Raw genomic sequence first — 26,338 nt, 5'->3', positions numbered from 1 at the left:
GTTTCGAAAAATTTACCATTATGGCTGGTTTTGTGGTCTAGGGTAAATTATATAGTCAACCTTATCCTATCAAGTTGACTAAAAGTCTCAACATTTTAGTCTAGTTTCAGTCGAAGAAAGTATTTTAAACAATTTAGCAATACGATTATTATAAATTAACCATACAGCAGTATTGATTTTGGCAGGCATTTTTTATTTAGTCTTAGTATTACTCAAATGTACATTTTAGTTATCAAATTTCTATCAAACTTGTCCTGTTTTGGTTTATTCAATTAAATGTAGCATTTTAGTCAGGTTTGTCAATTAAATCTTAGTCATGTTTTTTTAATTCGGTATAATGGTTAAACTGATTTGTTTATTTTTTTTTTCTCAAAATTATAATCTTAATCATTTTAATACCTATAATCATCATTTTTACCTCATCTAGTGTACTGATTTATTATAGGCTTTTTAAAATATAAATCAATACCAAAGACTTCTATGCAATCTCTCTGTCTACATTATGAAAACAGCTAAAACCAACAAAAATATTATAACAGTTAAATTCCTATTAATTCCACTGGTTTCAAAAAATGAAATAGTCTATTTCTTTATTAAAACAACAGCGACTGAGAAAGTGCATTTATACAGCGATAACAATCACAAACAAAACAGACCGGTCTGTCAGGCTGAATGACGCTTTCAGTTAGATTGCAAAACTCTGGTTTTATCTTTTTGAATACATTTTAGTCTCGTCTTCTTTCGTCAATAAAATTGCATGTTGATATAGTCTTAGTCATTGTTTATTGACCTTATTTTCATCTGGTCTTCATCTCGTCTTAGTCATGGGGAAATGTTTTTTTTTTTTTTGTCATAGTCTTCATTAATGAAATTAACACTACTTTGCAGGAATAAAAGTTTATCCATGGCCGGGAGCCCACCGGTCACAACAACCAAGAGAAAGTCTTTGAACAGAAAGATACATGAACGTTTATACCTTGTAGTTGAGTAAAAATCACTGGTTATTGATTGTACTGATCTGATGATTGGTTTGTGATATGACTCTTAGTTCTACTGTTTTGAGCACTTTTGGGTAAGTATAGATTCTTTAATCATTTGGATACATGATCTTTGATCTGAGCATCATTAGTCAGCACTTTCAATGCAACATTCTTTTGTTGAATATACTATTTTCAGTTTTTTACTTGGGCAGTTTGTTTTGGATATTTAATTGTGAATACTCATTTCCCATACAGTATATTAGTACATTAATTTTGATTACTTTCCAGTCATCTCACACTGATTTCATGTAATATGATACACTAATAATTCAATAATAACAATACTGTAAATTTCATTTAGTCTTTAGCAAATTACCATATACAAATGTATTTTTCATGTACATTAAACTGTTGTGATGCCCTCATTTAATTTGTTAATTTTGAAATCATTTAGACAAAATAAGATCAGCACTTTATTGGTTGTCTGTCAAAACATGAACATAATAATTGGTTTTAGTCAAAATCAGCTTATACTTCCCATACTGCAAAATGCCATAGCACAGTGCAGAAGTGTGCAAAATGAGATGAAACCACCCAGAACACCTGGGAACCTGGCAGCCACCCACAGCCCCCAAGAATCTTACACCGGCAAGCCACACTCGCATTTGCTACAGAAAATGTACAAATCTACCCCAGTAAGTGGTTTGAAGTCCTTTTCTGGATGATTTGAAAGCCCGCAGGGGTGTCTTACACACTTAGCCCACATCCGACAGAAGAAATCTGAAGCAGCATGTGTAAGTGTGTATGTATGTGTGTGTTTGGACCACTTTCTGAACATCTCTATCTTGCCTAAAACACTCTTATAAGAGTAAAGGAGAAAGTCACCGTAGAGGGTGGCAGCCACCATGAGGGTCTCAATTCAACTTCTTCCATACACCTCAAACTCCACAGTCTTTTGAACGCTGCTCAAGGTGTGGATGTGTTTCTCTTCCTGCCCTTGCCTGATCGAAGACATGTCAAGAAGCCTGTGAAAATGCCATGAAAGACATGAAATGAGCTGGGCTCTGCTGCCTCTTTGTTCCTCAGCCAGGGAACCCGTCTTTGTTCTGTGGCTCTTTTGAGTTCTTTACAATCTCTCCAGTGCAGTCTCAGTGGAGGAAATAAGAGATATTGATATACACGGACTTCAATCATGGGCACCATTGCTTGCCTCATGCCAGCCTCCCTCATTTATTCCAGCCATATTTCCTTCCTTTCATCCGTTTTCTCTCCATCCTCTCGCTCAGGTCCTGCTCGCGGTCTAGGTGATGGTTCACCCGATGGCTCCTCAAGCTTATCTCAGTAAGAGCAGTGCTGTGGTGAAGAGAGAGTTTTTAGCCTCCCTCCCTCCGTCCCTCCCTCCTCTGGCTCATTCTCTCTGTCTTGTTAAAGTCTTTGGATCCGAGCGTGCTGCTTTTGAGGGCCGTGAGTCAGTCCTGTGAGACCAGCAACTGGAGGGCCACCATAAGACATTCCCTGCATAGCAATAGATGCTTCATAAAGTGTTGATTGTAAACTTGAGCTCCTTCATGAATAAGGATTGCCTGCAGTATAATGCTGTGTGATGTTTCAGGAGAAATTAATTTACATATCTGGCAGACGGGACACGCAAGTGTTGCGTTGTTCTGCTGCAGTGATAGCTTGTAATCCTACTGGAGCGCTCGATTTGATGTGGCAAGGTACTATCTGGATGTTTACCATGCAAATAATCAAGATGGACACGAGGTGTGCTGCTACTGGAATAAAATGACAGTCACTGACTGACATTGGGCCATTGATTGCTCCCTGTAGACCCATTGACTTGACACCAAAAGTGTTTATCACTTTAGTTGATGACCTTATGCTGGTTTTCAGTCATTTTGACCAAGAAAGGATTTTCTTTTTTTCTGAAAATGCTAGTTAAAGGTATAGTTCATGCTATTTTTTTTTATTCTATCATTAATTACTCACCCTCATGTCGTTCTAACCCTTTAGACCTTTGTTAATCTTCGGAACACAAATTAAGATATTTTGTATTAAATCCAAGAGCTTTCTGATGTTTATTGTTTTGTAAAAAAACAAACAAACAAAAAAACATTGGGAACATAGATTTTTTGATCGTACTGATAAGAATAAGGTATCGTTTGAAACTGCAATTTTGTGTATATTCAATAACAACACAAGTGTCCTTTTGTAAAATAAAGAAAATAAACAGGGTGCACTCTCTGCCGTCTCGGTCTCTGTCACCTCTCTTCACAGACACCTAAATAAAGCAACCTGGATCTCAGTGAATACTTGGCTCACAGAAATGAGAAACATATGCATAATGCTTGAAATTTCTACTTTTAAATGAAGTAAGTCACATACAAATCGAATGCTGTATAAAACCAACGCAACGTCCATTTTTTCCGGTCTAAACTCATTATTTCTAATGTGACCACGGACCGATTGTGTTTTTCAAATTCTAAACATCCACGTGAGACACTTGCACAAATAAATGCCCATATCATCCATAAACAAACCTTAAGAGCTAATCCCGGGTACTTTTTGTTTCTGGAAGAAGACACGCTGAGAGGAATAACCCAGAACTGACCTTTGAAGAAGAACACAATTCATAGAGCAACTGGGTCCAGTGGAGGATATCACTCTGATGAGTAGCCTAAGATTACTTGCATCTGTTGTTATTATGTTATTGTGATGTAATTTGTACACATTTTACTAGACTTTTCCCAAACTATAATTCCTGACTACATGTATGAAAGGGTTTTCCTTGCCATGAATGTATAAATAACATTGCACAAATCCATAACGCATTATGTCTCTGAACGGATCATGGACACTCTAGTCATTGCTTGTATTTACCCCTATTCTTTGCTAAAGACACACGTCAATGTCTCCTTCGATTTAAAAAATGTCTTGCATGATGGCTGACATATACATAAACTTACCAACACTGGACAGCATGACTTATCGCAACATTGGTTAATGGAAATGCTGTCATTTTGCAATTGTAATTGTATTGTATTGCAAAAGTTTTGTGCAAATCTTTAATGGTAGCACACCTGATGACGAATTTCATGTATGTTATTTGAACAGATAAGTTATAATTTAGAGATAGAAAAAAATGCTAAAGCGTTGAATGCTAAAAATCTGAAAGTATGTATTTAAACAATGCGTCAAAGTTTGATACATTCCCTCTTCTCACTTCAAAGGTAACCTTTTTAAAACTTTGGGGCTACATCATAAGAAACTCATTTAATACCTTGCATGTCCAGGAGACAATTAAATTACATCCCAAAAGTCAAGTCTGCCATGAAAGATTAATGTTCTCATGTACTTTGTTTGTGCTAATGGATGTCAGTAACTCAAAGACGAACACGAGAGGAAATTATTTTAAAGGAAGAGATGAAGTTCAGAGATGCTGGTCACTGGGCACTTGGCCAATAACACAGCCGGAAGCATACGTTCAGGTTTAGCTGCGCTACGTGTGCACTCATGATTCCTGCAGACATGAAAAATAAGTGATTAATGGAGGTGACTGCGGCCTACAGTGCTCACGAGTTAATTAAAAGCTCAGCAGCTCTGCACTCTGCCCATCTAAAATCACATCATATTTTCCAGAGCAAAACCGAGTCAGGGCCAGCTCTTTATTTATGGATGTCTGGGACTTTGCCTCCCAACTTTTTAAATGACATGTCTCTTGTTTTACATATTTATGTGTTACTTGAGGGTTTTATGATTGGGATGCAATCTTCTCAATTTATAGTCAGTGTCTGAAGGATGATAACTTAGCATTTTTAGGTAACTGGACATTTTATACTTTAAAAAAAGTTATTGTGAGGCTAAGACACTTTGTAAGTTTCATTAGTTAGGCAGTTGTTTAGTACTGGACACTGACTGATGCAAAAATATGCTAAATGTATTTATTTATTTCAATAATAAATAAAAATATAGTATTTATTCATTCAAGTAATGATCAGGATGATGATGATGATAATTAATTATTAATGTAAAATATTTGTTTCCTTCCTTCCTAATATAATATTGCTATTTATTTTAATATTGTTAAATATTCCCGCTAATAATAATATAGAATATTTAAATAAAATATAAAAATCTTTCTTTTTTATTTCATTAATTAATTCAAAATAAAAGTGTTTACATATAAATGAATATATACATAATAAATATACACTTTATACATGTATGTATTATAAACACACACTTTTATTTTGGATGTGATAATCCGTAATCGTTGACAGCAGTAGTTTTTTATAATATTGCTGCTAATGTTGTTGTTAATAATAATACGTAACTATAATACATAATCATATTACGTATTTTATTGTAATCTAATTAATTATTTTATTTCAAAGACAAATATAAATTGCTAATTAAAAAATCTATACCTATTGGTAATTTTCCACCAAAACAAAACATGAAAAATATCTGTAAATTAGAAATCAAATACGGTATCTAACTACTTTACTGTGTACTAGCTAAAAACAGACACCGAATGTAGCTGGATTTTCCAAAAGGAAAATTGTTTAATGGAGAGTCTTTTTAAAACCCAAGCATTATAGCATGGAAATTGGAAAAAAGTTAAACTTAAAAACTTAATTTACAAGAATCTTAAGAGATAAATGCACTTATATGAGATGCCCCACTAATGCTCACGCTCAGTGCAATACCAAATAAAGACCTGTAGGATATAGTATGTCTTGGCTTCTGCTTGGCCAGCCATGCTGATTTGCTGGAAGTAATGTTTTTATTAATTTTTTTTTCTCCTCTGTTTATATTTGTTTGCCTAAAGCTGCATTATTTTCACTTCACAAACACATTCAGATGAAACGGGGGAAACATAATTAGTCTATGTGGTAATCAGAAAGCAGAAACTGAAAAGGGAAGCTTCTCTTCCTTATGCCAGGACTGATGGCATCAACCAGAGGGTTAAGGACCCTCACTGTGCGCACTGATCAGCTACCATTAAAATTTAGCATTACGCCACATGCTAACTCTGTATTTGATATTTAGTCTTGTCTTTGTCTGCTCTCCCCTGCTGGAAAGACTGATTTAGAACAACGTGAATGCTGACAGTAAACTGGTTTTCTGTAGCAAAGCGGTCTGGTGGGAACAAAAACACATGTTGGTGAACAGCCATGTTTGGTCTTTTCATCAAGACCCTACTGACGCCCAGCATCCTATCCCTCAATTAATGTCTTTCATTTTTTCCGTGTTATTGGCTATCTTTAGATATTTTGCTTACAGTTATGTTATTATAGTTTTATATACACACATATATATATATATATATATATATATATATATATATATATATATGAATCAGCTTTTATTTTATATTTTCCTTTGTTATTTAAATTTGTTATGTTTTTAGTCGTTTTGTTGTGTAATTTTCTTGGCTTCAAGTGAAAAAATAGTTTACTTACCAAAAAAAAATTTCAGTTAATATTTCTTATGGTTTTAGTTTTAGTTAACCCTGCTTCTTTTATACTTTTCATATCACTTGTCATCTTAAACCCAATAATGAGTGAATTGTGTCTTTCTGAATCTTGTAAAATCCCCATGTCTCTTGCTCTTGATCCTCCCAGTTCTGTATCATCAGGATTATTTGATTTTATTCTGACAATGAGGGATGAGCTTCTGCACTGATTAATTGTGGGCCTGTGTTTGTAAGGACTGTGGAGATATTAATTGAATCAGATATTAAATATTACAGACAGAAGAGACAAAGAGATGCTGGGCTTGATTTAATACTTCTCTGCATGCTGAGATACAGAGGAGAAGTGATGGAGAGAGAAAAAATGGCTTGCCGTCTTGAAAAGAGAGAAGCGGAAGTCTCATCGTCAAGGTTTAACTGAATCTGACCCGTAATCAATGCAAGGATTCCGGAACTGTAGCACACACCGATCCGGATTACACTTGCTGTTTGAGATCCATCTCAAGTGATCAGATCACAGGTGGACACAGCACAAAATATTGCTGTGAACAGGCTCCAAAACTTTTCACTCAAACTATTTCATCAGGTAATCAGTCAGAATCCACCCGCATTTGTACAGTAAAGAACCCATCTACTTTTCTTTACTTATTTATTCATTTAAAGTCCATCCTGCTTATCCTTCATCTCTTTTAAATATTTATTTATGCATTTATTTTCTTAAACTGATTTTACCCAGTTTTTTTCTACAAATCGGAAATCATCTGTGTTGTACAGCGAAGGACTGCCTATACTCCTCTCTCAATCAAAATTTGAATTTAAAAAATTGGAAAAATCTATTTATCTTGAGTCCACTTAAAAGTAAATGGAGTTTGTTTCTTTTTCGTTCAGTATATTAATTAAATTTAATTTAATTTACCACTTTCTCAGATAGTCAATAAGAAACCATCTGCATTTATACAGTGAAGGACAACCTACCCATCTGTCAATCAACAATTATACTAAAACAGTGGTCTTGAACTTTTACCATATGGCTTTAAAAAAGCAATATATCAGTCAATATATAAACAATAAATGTTTATCTGAACTCCACAATAAAACAAAGAGTTAGTCTTTCGATTTGTTTACCTAATTTCTTTTAAATAGATTTACTAATTTGTTTGTTTTAATTTAAATGTTTTTTACCCTACCCAGTATTGTTTTATTTATTTTATTTTATATCAACCCATTTTCTCAGATAATCAATTAGAAACCGTCGGCCTTTACACAGTGAAGGACAACCTACCCATCTGTCAATCAACAATTATACTAAAACAGTGGTCTTGAACTTTTACCATATGGCTTTAAAAGAACAATATATCAATCAATATATCATTCACATATCAACAATATTTACTTAAGTCCGCTGAAAAAAAGAAGAAGAAAAAAAAAAACCTAGAGAGTTTGTCTTTCTGTTTGTCATTTCTTTTAAATGTTTATTAATTTGTTCATTTTCTTTTAAATAAAAGTTAATTTCCTGATTTATTTATTTATTATTTTTTATCTTTATTTTCATTTAATTTAAGTTAAATTAATTTTTGCAGATAATTTACTTTGGCTTCTTCATCATAAGTGTTTTATGGAGCCACAAAACCATTGTTTTTTAAATCCAGTCACGATGATCACAGAAGACATGTTACTACCATGAGTACTATATATGTCGATCTGTCTTGTTAAACACTTGTGAACGGCTCACCCAAGTCAGATCTTTAAACCTTGAGAACAGTGCTGGACTCACACAAAAACTGTTCCATTCAAACAGTCTTCTTTTTACCAGACTCTCCTGCACTCTAGACATGACCTTAACCGATCACAGTTGACTCTGTCCATTCCAGAGTGAGAAGTCAGCATGGCATTTTGTTGCCACTGTTCTGCAGCAGTGAAAACATCCAAAGACCGAGCGAGCGAGAAGTTTCAGCACAGCCCTGCGGTGCTGTGATTTAATGGTGTTATGTTCTTTGCTCTTGACACTTTCCTACCGCTGGACTGTAGCGTAACCGTCATACTGTATATGAAGCTGAAAAACATGCTAACACAAACCCCAGCGTGAGGAGGGGAGCTGCATAAGGCACACATTCACTCACCTGGCAGCTTGTATAGGTATGTTTGTGTTTTCTTGGTTGTGTGGGCCTGTATACCAGTAGGAGAGTTAACCAGAGGGGGATTGTATGAATCCATATTCAACACGTGCTGCATTCCCATGCCTGAAAGGATTCAATAGAAGCTCCTAGTGGGAACACAGCAGGAATAGATGAAGGACATGCAGTCATGCAGAGAGAGTGTATGTGTGTGTCTATGGAGGATCATAAATTATTCTGATTGGCTATAGGGCTGGAAGCGAACATGGGGTGTGTGTATGTGTTTACGTTATGGATGTTCAATGAATGCATTTACAAAAACCGCTAGAGGGACGTGTTTTTAAGTCATCTTGCAAGTATATTGGAAAAGGACTCAGGCCTGTTTCACACAGATTTCATAAGCAGGGTGTGATGAGAGGGGCGGGGCCTAGAGCCGTGAGAACGGAGCAAGGCCGGAGGAGTTAATAAGAACTGCCATGCGAGTCCCACGGAGGAGCTCCGGAAGAATAAAACGAGGAGTAATGACAGGGAAGGACGAGAGAGTTTTATTTAGGTTTTCTTTTGTGTTTTGGTTTTGTTTGTGCGCGGCAGTCATCCGCGAGCGGCTGTCGCGCTGTTGTGTGTTTATTTTGTTATTAAAGTTTTATTTGAATGTTCGCCAGTTCCCGCCTCCTCCTTCCCCTACTACGAACATTGTAACACAGGACATCAGTGCAAACAGACTGTGAAAGAGGGACTCAGGTTCAGTTTCAGCTGACATTCATTATCTCACTAGTTTCAGTTATTCCTTGAACCTAAAGTTTCGCTTATTGCCAAAATGGCAAAAATTCTGAAATGCTCTGCTGTGTGGAGTCCCTGCAGGTTTCCTGCTGAGCATTCACTTTGGACTGAAAACCTTGGACACTGTGGCCATTTCATAGAAGTGAAAATAGATCTGCACAAACTTTAGTCAGCTGAACGCTAGATCAGCATAAATGACCGTGGGTCTTCAACCTCTTTCTGGCGGAGGTCAATCCTCATATTAAGAAAGTGTTCTTCAGGAGCATTTAGCTCTTTATAATATTGTGATGATGTCTTTTCATACTGAATCTCCTTCTTTTAATTACATTCAGCCTTCGAGTTAAAATGAAACAGACTACTTAATACTGAACTGAAAATTAATGTTATAAATCAATGGCATTTAATAATAAAATATAATGTTATATAGTATAATGTTGTTATTTTTTGATTAGTTTGAATTAATGTATTATTTATTTCTAACAATTGAATAATTGTATTAAATGTAGTTGTCTTATTGTTATAATTAATTTGAATATCATCACTTTGTATTTTACATTTGAGTATTGTTAAATGTTTAGGATTATTATATTTTATTAGGGTCCGAGCTCTGATGGTGTGAGGACCTGGTTGGAATTGCTCCGTTTGTTCTTCTTCTTCTTCTGTTTTGATTGGTAGCGCGTATTTGAAAATGCAAGGCAATTATTCAGACGTTTATTGAAGCATACTATGTTTGAATTTTGTGGTATGTTTGATGTCTTGTCAATAATTTTTAAACACCTTGCCTTTATTATGCCTCACAAGCCCCTTTTGCATTTGTATTTGCATTTTTGTCTAAAAATGGGCAACTGGGTTGAAAGAAAAAGAGCCGTTGTAGTTGAAATTGAAGGGAGTCAGAACTGCTCATTTGCATATTTATTTTCTGGTCTATACAGTGCACAAAGGCTGATGCTCAGAGTTTGATTGACAGGGTAAAATTATGACGACAAGCTGTCATTCCTTTTGTGAATAGGGAATACAGCTGTTGCTTGAGCAGCACAGAACATATATTACAAAAGATTTAGCTTTCGATGATGTAACGCTCATCTACTGTCTGAACTACCATTGTCTCTTGATTTTCCTCCCTCAGTCACTTGTTTTACAGTGTGCACGACACACAATTATGCATTATGTCAAATCTGATTATTTCATCAGCGTGGCTAGAGTGAGCCGGTCTGCTGTCTGCTTCTGGGCCTTACTCTACCCAGCAGATCTCATCACACTACAGACAGGGTTTATTGGTCTGTTGGTCAGAAAAATGAGTCCGTCTTACAAGTCCAGGTTATGCCATTTTCACGTTTTTGGCTCCCCTTTTTTATTTTATTTTTTTTATACACCACTTTCATCTGTCATCTATCTATTATATTTTTGTGTTGTTATATTGAATGTACTTCTACTATCTGTCTATTAAATTATATAATTATATTAAATAAAAAATCTATCTATAAAATTATTAATAATTATTAATATTATAATGGTATTTTAATTTGCAATATATTATTTAAATGTGAATATAATTAATTAACTTTTTGCATTATAAATGATTAATAAATTAATATAATTTATTTTATGATTTTATGATTTATGTTTTTTGTATTTTATTATTTTGAATATTTGTTCTTGTACTTGCATTTGTATTATTGTTGTGCTTAACATTTATCATTTATAAATATTCAAACTATTTATTTTGTTTTACTTTTTAGTATATTTTTTTTGCAGCAAAATTAGTATAACATTTTTATATCAGCTATTTACCAGTTGAAAAGAATTAATAATATGCATATATTATTAATTATATTATACATATCACAGTACATACCAAAAGTTTGGACAGACCTTCTCATTCAAAGAGTTTTCTTTATTTTCATGACTATGAAAATTGTAGATTCACACTGAAGGCATCAAAACTATATATGAATGAACTATATGTATATATATATATATATATATATATATATATATATATATATATATATATATATATATATATATATATATATGTATGTATATATATACAAAAAATATGAATTAACACGTGTGGAATTATATATGGAATTATATACATAACAAAAAAGTGTGAATATGTCATATTCTAGGTTCTTCAAAGTAGCCACCTTTTGCTTTGATTACTGCTTTGCTCACTCTTGGCATTCTCTTGATGAGCTTCAAGAGGTAGTCACCTGAAATGGTCTTCCAACAGTCTTGAAGGAGTTCCTCGAGAGATGCTTAGCACTTGTTGGCCCTTTTGCCTTCTGTCTGTGGTCCAGCTCACCCCTAAACCATCTCGATTGGGTTCAGGTCCGGTGACTGTGGAGGTCAGGTCATCTGGCGCAGCACCCCATCACTCTCCTTCTTGGTCAAATAGCCCTTGATGCCTTCAGTGTGACTCTACAATTTGTGTGACTGTATATATATATTATATATATATATATTATTGGCTTGTTATTTGTTGGATATTCAATATTTTAAAATTCATATAATGCAATATTAAGTAAGCCAACTTATTATTAATATATATATCGCAGTGACGTTTACATGGGTAAGTTGCACTCACATTTACATAAAAAAAAAATATATATATATATATATATATATATATATATATATATATATATATATTTTTTTTTTTTTTTTTTTTTTTTTTTATGTGAGTGCAACTTACCCATGTAAACGTCACTGCGATGCTGGGATGTGGTTGTCATGAGCATTATGAGCAATAGTAATTGAGATGCTTGCAACATAACAAGCGAAACGATTCTTCATTTCGACATGCATCTGCTTGTGCGGTGAAGATCCTATTGACTATTTAATTCACTAATCTCACTGCCGATGCCCTGACCAAGCAGCACGAGGCAATCTTTTGATTGAGGCCGATTGCTATGTAAAATGTCCATTGATTTCTCTCTGACCCAGCTAGATAATCCCTCAGCCTCATTATACATCACCATGTCCTCCTGCTTCCATAGCTGTTTCTGCAATATGATGAACCCAAGACATGGGACACTGGGATTCGTGCTGAATAATATATCTCACAAAGCCGCGTGTGGTTGGTTTGAGCGGATACTTTAATTTTTATTGTGTTTAAGAGAGCCATTCTGGGAGACATTTAAGACTTTGCTTATACGCACATCAATATAAAATACAAGAGCCATTGTTTTTCTACAGAGGATAGACAGTGTGTTTTATGGGTTTAGAGGCAGATTATAAGTGATCTGCCCTTGATGGCCATTTCTTTGTTTGTCCCCTTGAGGACCAGGAGCCTTTGAGTAAACATCATTATTGCTTGCCTGCCCATAAACTTGCTTTTACGTTTCGAACCACACAGCGGGCTTATTTACTATGAGTATGTTGATGGGCAGAACTGCTGTCTTAATGGTGTTGTTTATTTGAATGAGAGGAAAGGAGAGATTAATGACGTGCTCTGTGAGCGTAACAGGCCATCCATCCAAACGCCATCATGGCTGACTTGTGTGCCTACTAAATGGAAAGCTAATATCAATTGGGATGTATCAGCAAAAATGTTTTTCCCTCTCCCACTGCTTTCCAGTGTGTGGTACAGATTCATGGATGTACATGCTGTTCAAAGGTTTGGTGTCAGTGAGATATTTTTTTATGTGTTTTTTTGCAAAGAGATAAAAGATACTTTTAATCAGCAAAGATGCTAAATTGAAATTGAATAGACTGAAAAAAAGATTTTTCCTGTTCTTTTTTGGGGGGTGGGGGGGTTGTTGGGGGGTAATTTAACTTTAAATTGGTTTAATTAAACCAATATTACGGTTTACTGTTTTTGTTGTTGTTGTTTGTCAAATAAATTCTTAACAAATATATATATATATACATTTAAAAATAAAAATTCGTATAAATACGAAAAATATATTATTTTATTTTAGCTAATTCTCAAGGTAATATGTTAAAAAGTATATGCATATTTTAAAACAAAAACCCTTCAGGACCAAATCAGTGTTTTTAGTGTGATGACTAGTAATTTCTGGCTGCTGAATATTTAAATAAATTATACAGTATTTTAATTGTATATTAAATTGTATTTTTAATTTTGTAAATATAAATGTTTACTGTATTTTTTATCGAATAAACGCTGCCTTGGTGAGCATAAGGTAATTTACAAAGCAAAATAATTTTTTTTATTGTTACTTGAAATAAAAATATAAGCAAACTGTATTAAAATAAAAATAGAAACAGAACAATTCAGACCTCTCCAACTGAAATTTTCCTATTGACTGATCACATTTAAAATTTTCAGTTGGCCTAAATTAATTTGCGATCACATTTAAATGTTTAAATCAGCCAAATTGAAATAGTGTGAATTTGATTGAAATTTTAGAAATAACCAGTCATTAGATATTTTTAGTTGATGAGGTTTTTATTTTTTTACAGTGTAGTAAAATAACAAAAACACAACAAAATTACTGAAACCAGAAAATATTTAAAAAAATTAAAAAATATAAATATTATAAATAAATAAATAAATATATATATATATATATATATATATATATATATATATATATATATATAATTTATTTAATAATATATTTATTCAAACTTTATTTTACTATTTTTCATTTTGATTTTAATGTGTTAATGCTACCCGGCCAGTAACTTTCATTCATTCATCAAGCCCAGTTTTTACTCTCTTTTCTCACATGCTTTGTTCACTTTCAACACCAGACAAATACTGGGTTTAGTCTGTTTGGCTCAATTTGCTAGGTTATTTTTATTTTTTAAGCAGGTGTAGGGTTTACATGATGGACGTGTACTAAGACACATTTTATTCTTCCACACATTTGCTTGTTCTCTCTCTCACACACATACATGGACGGATGGCATCCCACAGCCACGCTGTAGGTAATTGCCAGCAGGCAGTGTGTGGGGACTGCCCTACATTAAACTCAGCCGATCTTTAGGGATCCATTACAGAAAATGTTACTGCAACTGGTGTATAACAATAAGATCTTTTCCCATATCTCCATCTCCCAACCCCTGCTGCCTTTCCCAAACCTCAGCGGTCCATGTGCATTCGACTTTCTGCAGTCTGAAGTATATGCATACTGTATCTTCATGCTAACGGCTGCCATGTCTCATAACCCTGTCACCAGTAGTGAGGCAGTGGACTCTTTTACAGGAAAATACACTTCAAACTCTCACATATACTCTGACAACTCGCCTTGGGACTCAACTTCGCACTTGTCTTTCTCTATCTCTTTTCTTTTCTCTGTCTGTCTGTGACCCGAGAGACCCGAGAATTGAGATTTCAAAAGAAAGAGAGAGTCTAATGTAAGGTGACTAGATTTTTTCAAATTCAAACTGAGGAAATTTTAAGTTCAGTGATTAATATATCATCGAAATTGTCAAAGATATTATTTCAGATGAAGGCAAATCTGGTTTTGTGTTTTACTTTGGTAAATTAAGTACTTTGAGGAAACCAGTATATCATTCTAGTATGAATTGCATGTAGTCAACAACAGCACTTTCAATTGTTCTCAGTTACTGTTTCCAAGCTATATGGTTAATTTACATTAAAGTTGAAATTACATAATACATTTTTAGGTTAGTTTTGTTAGTATATAAACTACATATAACCACACATAACCATTATACTTACGGCTTACATTTTACTTATGAGTGTATAGTTCACATTAAAATATAACTACATCTAAAACTATTGTACTATTGTATAATATTTAATAATTTAATAAAAATGTGATCTAGTTTACTATATAAAAATGTATAAACAAATATAAACAAAGTTATTGTAATTGAAAATAGAAAGCATAAATAATATCTTACATTTTATATCTTAATAAAAAATATATAGTTTATTATAGAAATATTAAATTACAGCTAAATATATATATATATGTGTGTATATATATATATATATATATATATATATATATATATATATATATATACAGCTAGTTTATTATGAATATTAAATAATAAATTTGAGAAATCGTAAAATAGTTATAAAGCAAGTAATAAAATGTTCTCGTAATTTTTATACTATATCAATAATAACGTATCATCTAAACAATTATTGCATGAATCAATAAACTAAAGATTAACGAAAACTGATTAGTCATATATATATATATATATATATATATATATATATATATATATACACTTTATTACAATATTTTAAAATTATTAATTTGTACTTTCTGAATTTAGTATAAGTAAACATATATAAGAAACTCTTATAACTAATAATTAAAATAAACAATAATTATGTTATCTAGTTTATTATATAAATATAACATTTAAGAAAACAAATAATAAAATTTTATATTACAAATAATACATTGTTCTCATTGTAATTTGTAATGTTTCGATAATACCATATCGTCTAAATAAATAATTTCATGAATGTGTAAACTGAAGAATAATGCAAACTGATGAGTCATAATCATACTGCCTTTTCTTACCACATATAGCATGTTCTGTCCCATTAGATATTATTAAGCACAGTAAACAGCGGGGACATTTCCGTGGACAGCTTCAGCCGGGGACAGGACACTAAAATGCGGATGTCTGGTTAACTCTAATGAGTTACTAAACAGAGATAAATGATCCTCCGGTGATGTGGGCATGTGTGACCATTAGCAAACAGGATGTGAAGTTTGAGGCCGAGTTGAAAGGTTCCCATCTTCCTATGAAATGTGCCGTATATGTGGAGAGAAATGTGAGCCGGATGTGTGTGTCCCGTCAGAAATGAATATCTTCTCATCAGTGCCATAATGGCTTCTTCAAGAGTGTGCGTGTGTTGACGCAGAGCATCCCTGAAGGGTACACAAATAGACTGCCTGTTAGCTGTTTTTGCTCCATTTTGATGGAGTCCTAAAATTAAAACGTCATTTTTCATCTCTGAATGCAAGAAGGCAGCAAAGCAGTCAAGCATGGTTTTCCTTCCGCTCCATAAATACTTCTCATCTGCATCATACCAACGCCACTCTTTTCACACTGTACAGAGAAAACAAAAATGTTTGGCTGTTGACTACTTTTAATTCTGAATATCTTAATAATTTAATAATAGACTCATATTTGGTCATATCATCAATGGCAATCAATGTGAAATCCCCAAATACTGTATGTGTTCACTGTTGACGTATTCTGTTCTGTGGCTTGTTGAATTATTTATGTGAGCATGGTTTGGCAATATTGTTCTCCACAGCTACAGACCAATCTCTGATACAGATGCTTTTAAAGATAAGAAAGTGCACTATGGCAGGCCGATTTTAATTGCTTGTAAAGGGGCCAGACGTTTCAGACTTGTCATTATTGCTTTAGCCTGATGCCTCCCCAGTGTGACGCGTGACAGATCTGGGTTATCTGTAGGTTTCAGGTTTCAGGTGTATTTTCAGACTTCAGCATTCGTTAAACACTTACATTCTCTTTTAAACGTTTGAAGTTTCCTTTCCATTTGTGCAATTCTTTGATTAAACTTGCATCACATATGCTTTTGCAGAAATTGGTTGAGAAAAACATTGCAGAAATGTTGTGCGTCCACACAAGCAAAAGGTACTTGATAAACCGTGCACTAACAATTAAGCCTTGATTATTTACTCTCTTTTCTGATAAGCTAGTAGGGCTGTGCGATTAATCGAAATCGAATCGCAAGTCGCGATTTGAGACTTTGCGGTTTGCTAATTGCAAAGCCTGCGATGTTGAAGCGATATTACTCTGTTCCAGAGCATATGTAATATGTAATTATGTAATATGAGATTACATCGGCTTCGAAATGACAGACACCAAACAAAAAACTTAACGTTAATTTGTAAGAGCTGTATTACAACACACATCAAGAGCTCCCTTATCGGTTTTGCTTTTAGAAATGGAGAATAAAAGATACATTCTTCAGATGTTTTTATTAGTACAGGAACACTATATTGCACATTCTATCTCCCCAACAGATTCTAATTTAAAAGAAGTTTATAATGCATATAAACATCAACTCGCACCTGGCTCTGTGTTTAAAACAAGTTTAAATTCAGTCTAACTGCTTTCCTAATTTCACTTGGATGAAATGAAACATTCAGCACATTTTCCACTTGTTCTTAAAATCCCTATACTTAAAAATTAATAAATCAGCCTATGTAACCTATGTACTTTAATAATTGAATAAAGCAATACAGTTCTTTATTTATTCAAAATAAACTAATCTTTCCTGTGAAATTCAGTGATTAAGTAAATTCTGTAAAAGTAGTAATACCATAATATAATATACCCTAAAAAATAGAAACAAAAAAACAATAGAACCCCTCCTAGAACACAATAGAAATGTAATAGATTTAAGGGTTGTAATGGGAATTATATTGTCTTTAAGGTAACATATAATGGTGTCTACTGTACTGGTATTTGATTGATTCTCTTGGTGAGATGTAATCTGGCAGGTTGGAAATAATAGAACAACAGTCATTCCTATTGGAATAATGCCCAAAAAAGACTAATTGTTTTAATTGAAACCATAATAATTTCTGTGGTGGTTTCTAATGTTTATTTTATTTTAAAAGATTTTATTATTAAATTAATTTACATTTTTATTTTAACAGTAAACCTCTGTTGTGCAGCACTTTGTTTGTCAAAAAATAAAAGGGTTTTTCATTTGATTAGGATAAATTAAACTGTTTTATGCCTTGATCTTATTACCAGAAAAAATAAGAAGAAATTTTTTTAATGGCCCTATTATTGTTTAAAAAAGGACACTATAAAAAAAAATTAAAATACAGGCCTGTATACTAAATTTCCTTTTATAAATTCACCATTTGTAAACTGATATTTAGTGTTCATTTTTTAGAATTTTCAGTAGCATTTGTATTAAAACTATATTCATTCAATGAAATAAAAAAATATATGAAAAAAAATTTGAGAATCAAATCAAGAGCTTGTGAATTGAAATCGAATCGGGACATCTGAGTCGATACCCAGCCCTAGTCATATCACTCAGAAATGAAAAGAATACTGCACATTATAACTTAAATGAGTTAAGTCTTTTTATTATCAAAGCATTTGTCAGTAATACAGTTAAAATGTGGAAAATCTGTGATCGATTGTGTTGCAGGCTGATTTAAGGTATGCCCCTAAATTTTCTGCTTGTGCTCCTAAAAATTTTCAGTCAGGGCCTTCAGTGCTCCTAGAAAAAATAATTAGTCTGGATCACTGACATCAAATATTTTCACTGTAACACTAACATTATAGCTAGTAATGTTCTCTAACTAATAACATCTATTCAGTGTACAGTTCTGGGTATTTAGACCATGGGAACGCAGTGTTTGGCACATAACCGTACATAAACATCATGCCATGTGGCCGATTTTCCTGTCGAAAAGAAGTGCCCCCCTCAGTTGAACTGGCAGCCGAAGGTAATTAAAGTCTCTAAATTAAAGGCCTCTAATCAAGCATTCTGGAAGGAGTCCACACTGAATCTAATTCCCACAAAGACATGAATGAGAGTGTTTGTATCTTATTCAAGACTTCAGAATGAGTTGTCCAAGATGCTCAGTGTTGGAAAGCAGAGAGTCATTGGGTTTTGGCTGAGTGAAGATACATTTCTTTCTTGTTAGGACACATCAGGGATGGATGTCAGCATTTACACTATGGAAGTTGTGGTAATGAGGTTAATATTGCAGTTAGTTCGGTCTAGTGTATGTGTAACGTATGGATGCGTAGTCTTGCAGTAATTGTTATTGATTTAGCTGTGCCATTTTACTCCAGTTGATACCGTTCTATTTGTCTGGTGTTAATTGTGTCTCATCTTTTATTCTGACTACAGCTGCTTTATTAGATTTGGTAGGGTAATGTATGTTTTATTGAAGGACAACTTTGCTTGGAGGCCTGTGTAGCAGATAGTTATCAGAGAGCTGCTAAATCTGTGATGTAACTAGGGTTTTCCAAATGGACCAGCTATAAAGAAGGGTGTAGAAGGTGTACCGATCCATCTCAGTGAATTAGACTATTCTAATTCTGTGTGGTGTCTTGATGGACCATGGCCTGCTGTGCTCTGAGAACACACACACACACACACACACACACACACTCATCATGGTCAGTCAAGAGGATCAAGGCAGAGCTACACCAGAGATGGTTTAGTGCATCAGGCTTGACTGCTTTTATGAGGTCAAGTATTTACAGGGAGAGAAAGGCACAAATAGCATTCATATGTACTGGTGCTGGTGCTGCAAAATGATCAAAATACATTTTATTTGTGATATGGCCTAGTGCAATTCAGTAAACTGAAAACTATGTAAATAAATAAATGAAGACATCGATATATTACTATTGTAATGTAAAACTGAAAAAAAAGGAAACTGGAAAAATAATAATATTAATGGTGATAACATAACCTAATGAGTAATAATAAAGTTATGAAATACAATATTAGTAGTATTGTAATATTATTACTGTTGTTGTTGTTGTTGTTAATAAGATTGAAATGCATTCAACAATAATAATAATCATAATACTTTTATTTTTATTAAATATAATATTTATTGAATAGTAAATAGTATGTTTTATCAGTATTAATAACAGTAAAAAATATTATCACAAATAATAAAAAATATTAACATTATTATTATTATTATTATTATTATTATTATTATTATTATCATTATTATTATTATTATTATTAAAATAATGAAAATAATAGTATCTTATGTCTTCATTATAAAGGTTATTATTAGTATTATCATTATTATTTAGTGATGTCAAACGATTAATCATTTGACATCCAAAATAAGTTGTTTTCATAATATATGTGTGTAATTTGTATATTTGTTATACAATAATAATAAATATACATATATATTGAAAATTTTTACTTGTATTTACGTGCATATTTTTATATTCATATAAATTATATTATATATAAATATAGAAAAAAGTGATATATTTTTCTTAAATATATACATGCATGTGTGTGTATTTATATATACATAATATACACAGTACACACACATGTTATGTAAATAAAAACTTTTATTTTATTTGACAGCACTATTATTATCATTTAATATTATTAATTTTATATAATATTAATTTTCTAATGTATCTATGTAATATATTTAATATATTCATTTTATCAGTAGTAATAATGGTAATAATATTGAAACCACTAATAATAAACATTTTAAATATAAATGATGATGATGATAATAATAATAATTATAATTATAATTATAATAAATATACAAATATTGTATTCATTTAATAGTATATTATATCTTAATAATAACTGTTGGTTTGTTGTTGTTGTTGTTTGTTGTTGTTGTTGTTATTGTTATTATTATTCATTGAATATAATATTAATTCCATAATGTATCCATGTAATATATTTAATATTTTCCTTTTATCAGTATTAATAATAGTAATACATACTGATATTACTAATAATAAACATTTCAATAATAATAATAATAATAATAATAATAATAATAATAATAATAAAAATGTATTAATTGAAATAATAGTATCTTAACAACAAGACTTTATTATAATTATTATTATTATTATTATCATCAATATCATCTATATTGTCTTATTAGTAATACTAATGAGAGGAATCTAAACTTTCTAGCTCTTGATTTTGTGTCTTTTACTTTCTACTTTTATCTAAGCATAAAAAGGTAAACCCCAGAGCATGCAACCCTAATGCTATGCACCTCCATTGCCTTGTTTGACACTGGCATGCAACCCAGCATGCATTTGTCTCTGGCCATGTGATCGTCTGCACTTGCCAACAGGTTGCAATTAAAAGCCTTGTCACAGGTCTGCAGGCTCCTCGATCATGCTGCTGGTTCTGACTGCCTTGCTCTCTGGCGTCTGGCTCCGGCGCATCCATCTGAACAGAAGGTGTGTGACAGCATCTCGAGCTGAAATCTGCTTGGCCACAGAGTTCATTGTGTGTTAAAGCCTCTTGGAAATGAAACCGCAAGGCACAAGGAGAAGAAGTGATTTGTTGGTGTTTGAGAGACAGGCTATTTCAAATATTGGCCTGCTATAAAATAATCAGCATTACACAAGTTGACGCCGGTCCTCGAATTTGATTGGATCTAAGAGAGTGAAACGACTTTCTGAAGAAGTATGATCTAAATTGTCGCACAGGGTTTATGCTTTGACGTCATTTTCTCTCAAATGTTGACAAAGCAATGGGACAAAAGAAAAGCATTTCTATTGAATCACACCATTTAATTTGAGGCGCATTCATTCTTTCCTTCCGCACACAATAATATAAGTAGATTTTGATTATTAGAAACATTTCCCATTCAGACAAGTCAACATTTTCATTATTCAGACGCCTGACTCATGCATTATTTAAAGTGAAAATCTGTATAAACAAGCAGCTGAAAAAATTATTTTGTCAACTGAGAACTTTCCTTCCATCCTTTGCATTCGAGATGCTTGGTTTCAAATACAAGTTCATTAAAGGTAACGTCTCCCCAAGCGCACTAGCTCTAAACGTCCTCATGGGGTTCACGCTGAGGCCTTTCCACTAAACCCTCGGCAGAACTTGCTGTGCGTGTAGAATTTGCCATCTCACTATTTTTGTAGAAGAGCCTCATTATTTTATGAGCATATTGTAGGCATATTCCTACTTATATCATGAAACAAGTAAATTGAAGAAAGTATTTTGTCTCAAAAGGTTTGCCATGTGTGTAGTGATGGGAATTTTAAGTTGTTGAATGATTCTAGCTACTGTTCTGATTCCTTAAAGCCAAAAATTAACATTGTTTCTATGAACTAAAAACTATTTGATAAGTATTTGAAGAACCACTGTACATGAATCATTGGATCGTTTCAGACTGATAACTTAGGTGTTTGAGTCTGATTTATGATTATGAATCCAAATCTATAACCATTACTCAACGACTTCTAAATAGCAGTACCGTAATGGTTATTCATTGATATTAGAGGTGTTTAATAGAGTCCAACAGATGTATCATTTGCCGATATTATTGGCCGATATGAACCTGTCACTGATATATTGGTATTGAAAAATATGCCTCCGAAATAATATATATATATTTTTTTTTTACAAATATACAATACAGAATAAATTCTTATAAATGATGTAATTAATTAATTTGTCCAGCAGAGCGTGCACCCTTGTTTGCTACTGGCGACCCAGAGATGCACGGATGAGCTCAAATTCAATGGTCGCTTTGTCGCGTCCTGTTGTGGCACAGACACGGTGTCAGCATAGTTTGTCAGTACAGTCAGTTATATAGCAGATTGAGAAGTATGTATCTTTCTGCAGTCCAATAGACAGCAGTGCAGTGGTTGCTTGAGTCTGTTGAATGGTGATTTAACGCTCACCTAGTTGGAGAGACTTGATGCTAAGTAAATAAACAGCAATGTCTTAGTCTCATTTACTGTCAAAATGAGCTTATCATATTCGTTTGCTGCATTAGTAGGGCCCTATGTTTTCCACGATGCAGTAAACATGGCTATAATTGAGGAATACAGTCATAAAAACTCAATTTCATGGATGCAGAATTTCATGGAATTTGCCTTATTTTTGATGAATAAATAAAAATATACATATAATATATATATATATATATATATATATATATATATATATATATATATATATATATATATATATATATATATATATATATATATATACATACATAGACTGTGTCTGTGAATTTTAAACAGCAAAAAGACGAATGTTCTGCATGTTCATTGGATTACCAGAAAAAAAACAAAACACAGAGCTTGTGAAAATAAAATTCATTATTATTATTTATTCATTTTGGATGTTTACATTTGCAAAAGCTGTGCTTCCTGCAGAAACCTGCCCCTGTTGTTTTGGCAGTAGCTTGCTTGCCCTACACAGTTTGGACATACGAATGGGAAATGTGACTATACTGTACTACAATATAACCTAATAAAAAATAAAACCCATATCCGTCAGGCTTTTACAATAGTTGCTGTTTTCTATTGTGAAAAGTAGAGAACAACAAAAACCAAATCTAAGTTCCCTCAGTTCACTCCGTGATCTTTTATTTACTTGCTCCTAAAATCACTTCACACATGAAACAATTCTTCTTCAGGAACACAATGTACGTATCTTTGTATATTTTAAAGCATAAATAAATGTTTTAATGCAAAATCTACTGGAACACTTCTGCGACCATGGAGGCTCTTCCAGATTCAGATTCAGAAATGACCCAGACATCGTCTTTGCGGTTTATAGTTTATAGCTCGATCCCCTTGGTCCTTGAACAAGGACACACGCTGTAAACAACTCTCGTCACTCCAATGTCACCCCAGTCGTTTCCACTTTTTTAGGTATATATTCCCAATGCCTGCTGTTTAATGTAGCCGCAGGATAGACTGAATGGATAAATGGCCTTGATTGTCTGTTGATGGAGGACAGCGGTGGGCAGCAGAAGAGTTTTCCATAGGGGGTAGGACGTTTTTCTGGTAAACACACACAGTTTTTTCCATTACACCTAGTGCAGAGATCTACCGCTGATAAATAGACTTTTTTCAATGCAGGAAACCCTCTAACAGTTTGTCAGGCTGTTTGTCATGGGTCACAGCATGCTACGCCTGAAGGCGTCTATACAGTAGATGGGCAGTCAACCGCAGCAGAGCTGATTTTAGCCAACCCCATCCCTATTCTCTCTCTTTTTTTCCATCCTCTGGCCCAGCCAGGCACCGGCAGCATCGATCATGGTCCAGGAAATCCAATATTCTGCACCAGTTTCATTCCCACTGTTTGTGCCTGTACAACATCATTTGTATTCTTTCTCAGTATAAATAGGAAATCTTTATAATAATGATGGTCTAAAGGGTGGGAAGCATTATCCCGGTTAACCTTTGATCCGAGATCTGGGAGAGAGGGAAAATACATCTGCATTGGTGTGAAGTGACACCCTCGGTTCACCCCAGCCTGCTGTAGTTTCCTGCCAGTGATGTTGGGTTGTTATGAGATGAGAGATGTTGGGGGTTTCGCAATTATTCTCTTACATCTCAATTGTACTGTATCAGGCACGCAGATAGAATAAAACATCAAAGCTTGAATCACAAACAGCATTTACACTGTAAAAGTGAACTTGGATAATGAATGTAATTGTTTGCATGGCTTTTGAGTTTAAATGTCTTGACTAAATTTAATATGTGAAGTTGATATTAGTTATTATTTCATCTGCTTTTATTGGCATTTGTAAACATAAGAGTCTATGCAAAGTGTTCCCATTCTTTGTGTGTTTTTGTATGGTTTGTTTTCTGAGTAAATGTCTTGGGGATTGAAGTGTTCAAGACTACTAACAACATCACATGACTACTCATGAGGAAAAAATGCTATTCAACTTAAACACATTTGAAAGATCATTTTGATATGGGAACAAGTTACTAAATATTAACATCATGAACAACAATGTAAATAAAACAACCATATCAATTATTTATGTCCCAGTGCATGCTGGGAAGAAAGTAGATGAGACTAAAACACAAAGCTAAAAAAAAAAAAAAAATCAAGTAAAAGAATCTAATGTTACTCAACTTGTCTGTGTTTTTTTTTTCAATGTAAAATATAACAGTTCATTATAATTGAAAAGAAATTAGTAAATTAATATTTTTTTGTATGAGCAAAGATATATTCTATTTATTTATTTTTTACCAGGATTTAGTTTGTTTTGTTCAATGTGCATGTACATGTGAGAAATATTATTGTGAGAGTGACTCCAACTGTTATTTTTCTTGTTTGCAGTTCAGCCGATGAGCAGTATCGCTGGAATACCCAAGGTAAATGAATAGTATTCATTAAATCCATTATGGAGTATTTTCATTATCCATTTTAGCAGTTTTACTGATTCCCTGTTGCAATTCTAGTGTGCTTGCTCTAATCATCTTTAACTCAACATGTCCAGTCTGCATCACTCTCATATGTGTATAAACAGTGACGAATCCCAGCTTAGTATCCTGCTCTCCGGCCTTAAGGGTGCTGCTCCAGTTGAGAGGTTAATCTTACATCCTAGGGAGCTTGTGTAACCCTTTATCCCTTGGCAAATCATGCCACTTTGGCCCTGGAAGAGTTGGCAGTCAGTCCTGACACAGAACAAGCAGCATGCCAGTTAACAGGGTCATCCAAACAGCCAATTAAGTTCAACCTCAGCCTGGATGCTTAGTGAGCAAGTGATGGGAAAAGGTCAAGAGGTCATAGCCTAAGTATGACGAATGAGGCTTCAGGAAGTATTTGTAGTGCATGCGTGATTAACTTCCTCCCTGTTTTTCCCAGATGGACAGAAAGATATAGAGGAGGAACTAAACACAGGTCTGGAACTGGTGGATTCGTGTATCCGCTCCCTACAGGAGTCTGGGATCTTGGATCATCAGGAATATACCACAGCTGATAGTGAGTAGCACTCACAGTTGCTTATTTTACTGTTTTTTAAGGAGTGCCTGAGTTGGCTTTATGTTTGAGGGTTGTCCATGAAAGAAACTAAAGCTTAATCCTACCAATTAGCGAAGAGATTTTCACCATTGATTTCATCTTGACAACCTGGATGAGAGTCACACTGATGTCTACATTCATTTGAAAGAAGAGCATTTACTGTCAATCAACAGAGCAGCACGTATATAAGAGGGTGGGACTTTGAAAAAGGGGGTGTGTCTATTCAGTGGATTAGTTTCTAAACAGCATCTTTGATATAGATGGTGAATATGATAACTGGTGCATTAAGGAATCTAGTGCTAGTTATTGCAATAATGTGAAATTATTTCCAGACAGAGCCTTTCAGCAAAAAAAAAAAAAAAAAAGAGAGAGAGAGAGAGAGAGAGAGAGAGAGAGAGAATGTTAACTCTAAACAATTGCAAAACATCTCTAGTCTAAAAAATGGCATAGTTGTTCTGTTTGGAAAAATGTGTTTGTTCTTTCCTCTTACAAGGTGCACAATATTTCAAATATGTTGTCAGAC

The 26,338-nt window shown here is 33.5% G+C and overlaps 1 protein-coding gene across 3 annotated transcripts in view; it reads left to right on the top strand.

Moving 5' to 3' along the window:
- Positions 1–26,338, top strand: part of ctnnd2a (catenin (cadherin-associated protein), delta 2a) — a 273,177-nt gene that overhangs the window by 99,499 nt on the left and 147,340 nt on the right. For all 3 annotated transcript variants that reach the window (XM_026200540.1, XM_026200542.1, XM_026200543.1), the window contains 2 exons: positions 25,132–25,166; positions 25,660–25,776. In XM_026200540.1, coding sequence (XP_026056325.1) covers positions 25,132–25,166; positions 25,660–25,776 — 152 coding nt within the window. The remainder of the gene's footprint in view (positions 1–25,131; positions 25,167–25,659; positions 25,777–26,338) is intronic.

The sequence above is a fragment of the Carassius auratus genome, chromosome 24 (assembly GCF_003368295.1).
Source record: "Carassius auratus strain Wakin chromosome 24, ASM336829v1, whole genome shotgun sequence".
Taxonomy (NCBI): domain Eukaryota; kingdom Metazoa; phylum Chordata; class Actinopteri; order Cypriniformes; family Cyprinidae; genus Carassius; species Carassius auratus.
Note: the sequence above shows the minus strand (reverse complement) of the source record. Positions and strands in the feature narration are given on the sequence as shown.